General features: G+C 43.5%; 1 protein-coding gene across 1 annotated transcript; it reads left to right on the top strand.

Annotated features, from left to right (window-relative positions):
• Nucleotides 1-578: 578 nt before the first annotated feature.
• SARC_13765 (hypothetical protein) lies at nt 579-1,181 on the top strand (the record flags this gene model as incomplete). Its single annotated transcript, XM_014292103.1, has 1 exon — nt 579-1,181. A coding segment is annotated over exon 1 (461 nt), but the record flags the coding sequence as incomplete, so codon positions are not given.
• Between the last annotated feature and the right edge of the window lie 570 nt (nt 1,182-1,751).

The following is a 1,751-nucleotide window of genomic DNA, read 5'->3' as shown; positions in this document are numbered from 1 at the left end:
CAGCATTGACTGCTACCTTCGAAGTTTCACCCAAGAACGCATGCTTCTCCTTGAGCTTCCGGACATAATCCTCTTGGGACGGCTCCCATAAGCAATGAGATCCAGTGACCCTAAACCCTAAGGGCCATAACGAGTCATCAGCTGTCGGATCACATCTGTCACTGAGTATTCTGGGTCTATCTCCAAATGGATTTCCATCATCAAACGTTCGTTAAGGTAAGACAACAGCAAGTTCACTTGTGCCGAGAATCGACGTCCCTATCCATGGGGTCGCTTCGAAGCCAAGGAGGGAGCTATCGTATCCAAGGAGGTAGCTGGTTGCCCTGTGTTCTCGTTATCAAGGACCGGCAGGTCCGGGCTGGCCCTCATTGTGGTTTAGGGCCAAGAACCAACTATGTACAAACCAAAAAATATATGGGAGGACCGGAGGTTGCACTTTTACAATTGTATCGGTGTAAATGATTGGCCCAGAATTTGGCGGGCTTTGTGCAAAGTGACTTTATAGATTATGTCTGCCTCATAAAAAGAGAGTATGAAGTATTTATGTATTGTGTGGGTATTTTCATTTAGGAAAGACCCTGGGCCACATCACCTGTTCATACGAAGTCGATGTATTTATATTGTATGTCCTTCAGTTATACACGTGGATGTATGTGAATACATGTATGCACATGTGTATGTATACCTATAGTTAACAGTTTTCTGATCTAGTGAACAGCTATGGCGAGTGACGGGTCCGATGTGTCTGCCGATGAGGATGGCATCGCAGACTGTGATGTGATAGTCATGCACCCGGGCGCACAGTTCTTGCGCATTGGGTTGTCAAAGAACCCATTTCCTTTCACGATTCTGCATGCCATAGCACGTAAAGTGCGATCACAACCCGATAAAAAAAAACCAAAGCTAGCTCACGACAATGACGACAGTGACAGCAATAGCGACGATCTAGAAGCTTCAAGTGACGCTAACAAAGCTGACGAAAACCAAAAGAAGTCCGCAAAGACGGCAACATCCAACTCTGACACGAAAGTTGTACTATACAATAGCACTGTAGTGGCCGAAGAGATACCAAAACATATGGACGACCAAGAGGTCACCTGGGATAAAATAGACGACTACGAAGGAAGAGACTATGCCGTCGGCAATGAGTTGCTAACTTTGGATCCAACGGATGTCAAGGTACTTGTTATTGATTCTATCAGCCAATTGTATGTAATCGATAGTATTTGTGATCATATCACTCCATATGTTTAAGTTCTCTGTGCATTCAAGGCTTTGTTCTATTAACAAACAGTTAATATAATCATAGGCATACTAAATCGGCTGCTTCGAGCTGCTTTTTCTTGTAACGTGTTGTTTATTGAGTGGTCTGTTTCCTACTTTCCCCAAACGAGTGCATCAACGATTATATGATATGCATTGGGGTAAATTGGGTAATCTTATACAAAGTATACGGCTTCGACGTTCTTATTCTTGCAAACTGTATTGCTTCTAGAGCTCCTCTGGTCTCAAACTAGCGTTGAGAACGGTGCACATATATTCCCGAACACTTTACGATGGGCATCGCTACTAGATATCTCAAATTGCAAGTACACGTGTAAATAATGGCACACGTAGAAATACCTGTGCTGCATTAAGGAATCCATATATACTGAAACACCTTTTTATGGCACGGCCGCTCGGTCAGGAACTTGTATTGTTGTGGCATCCTTTAATGTACCGACATAAAACGAACGAACGCTTCGTATATA

This window comes from Sphaeroforma arctica, assembly GCF_001186125.1.
Source record: "Sphaeroforma arctica JP610 unplaced genomic scaffold supercont1.3708, whole genome shotgun sequence".
NCBI classification, from domain to species: domain Eukaryota; class Ichthyosporea; order Ichthyophonida; genus Sphaeroforma; species Sphaeroforma arctica.
This window is presented reverse-complemented; position numbering and strand designations above follow the sequence as displayed.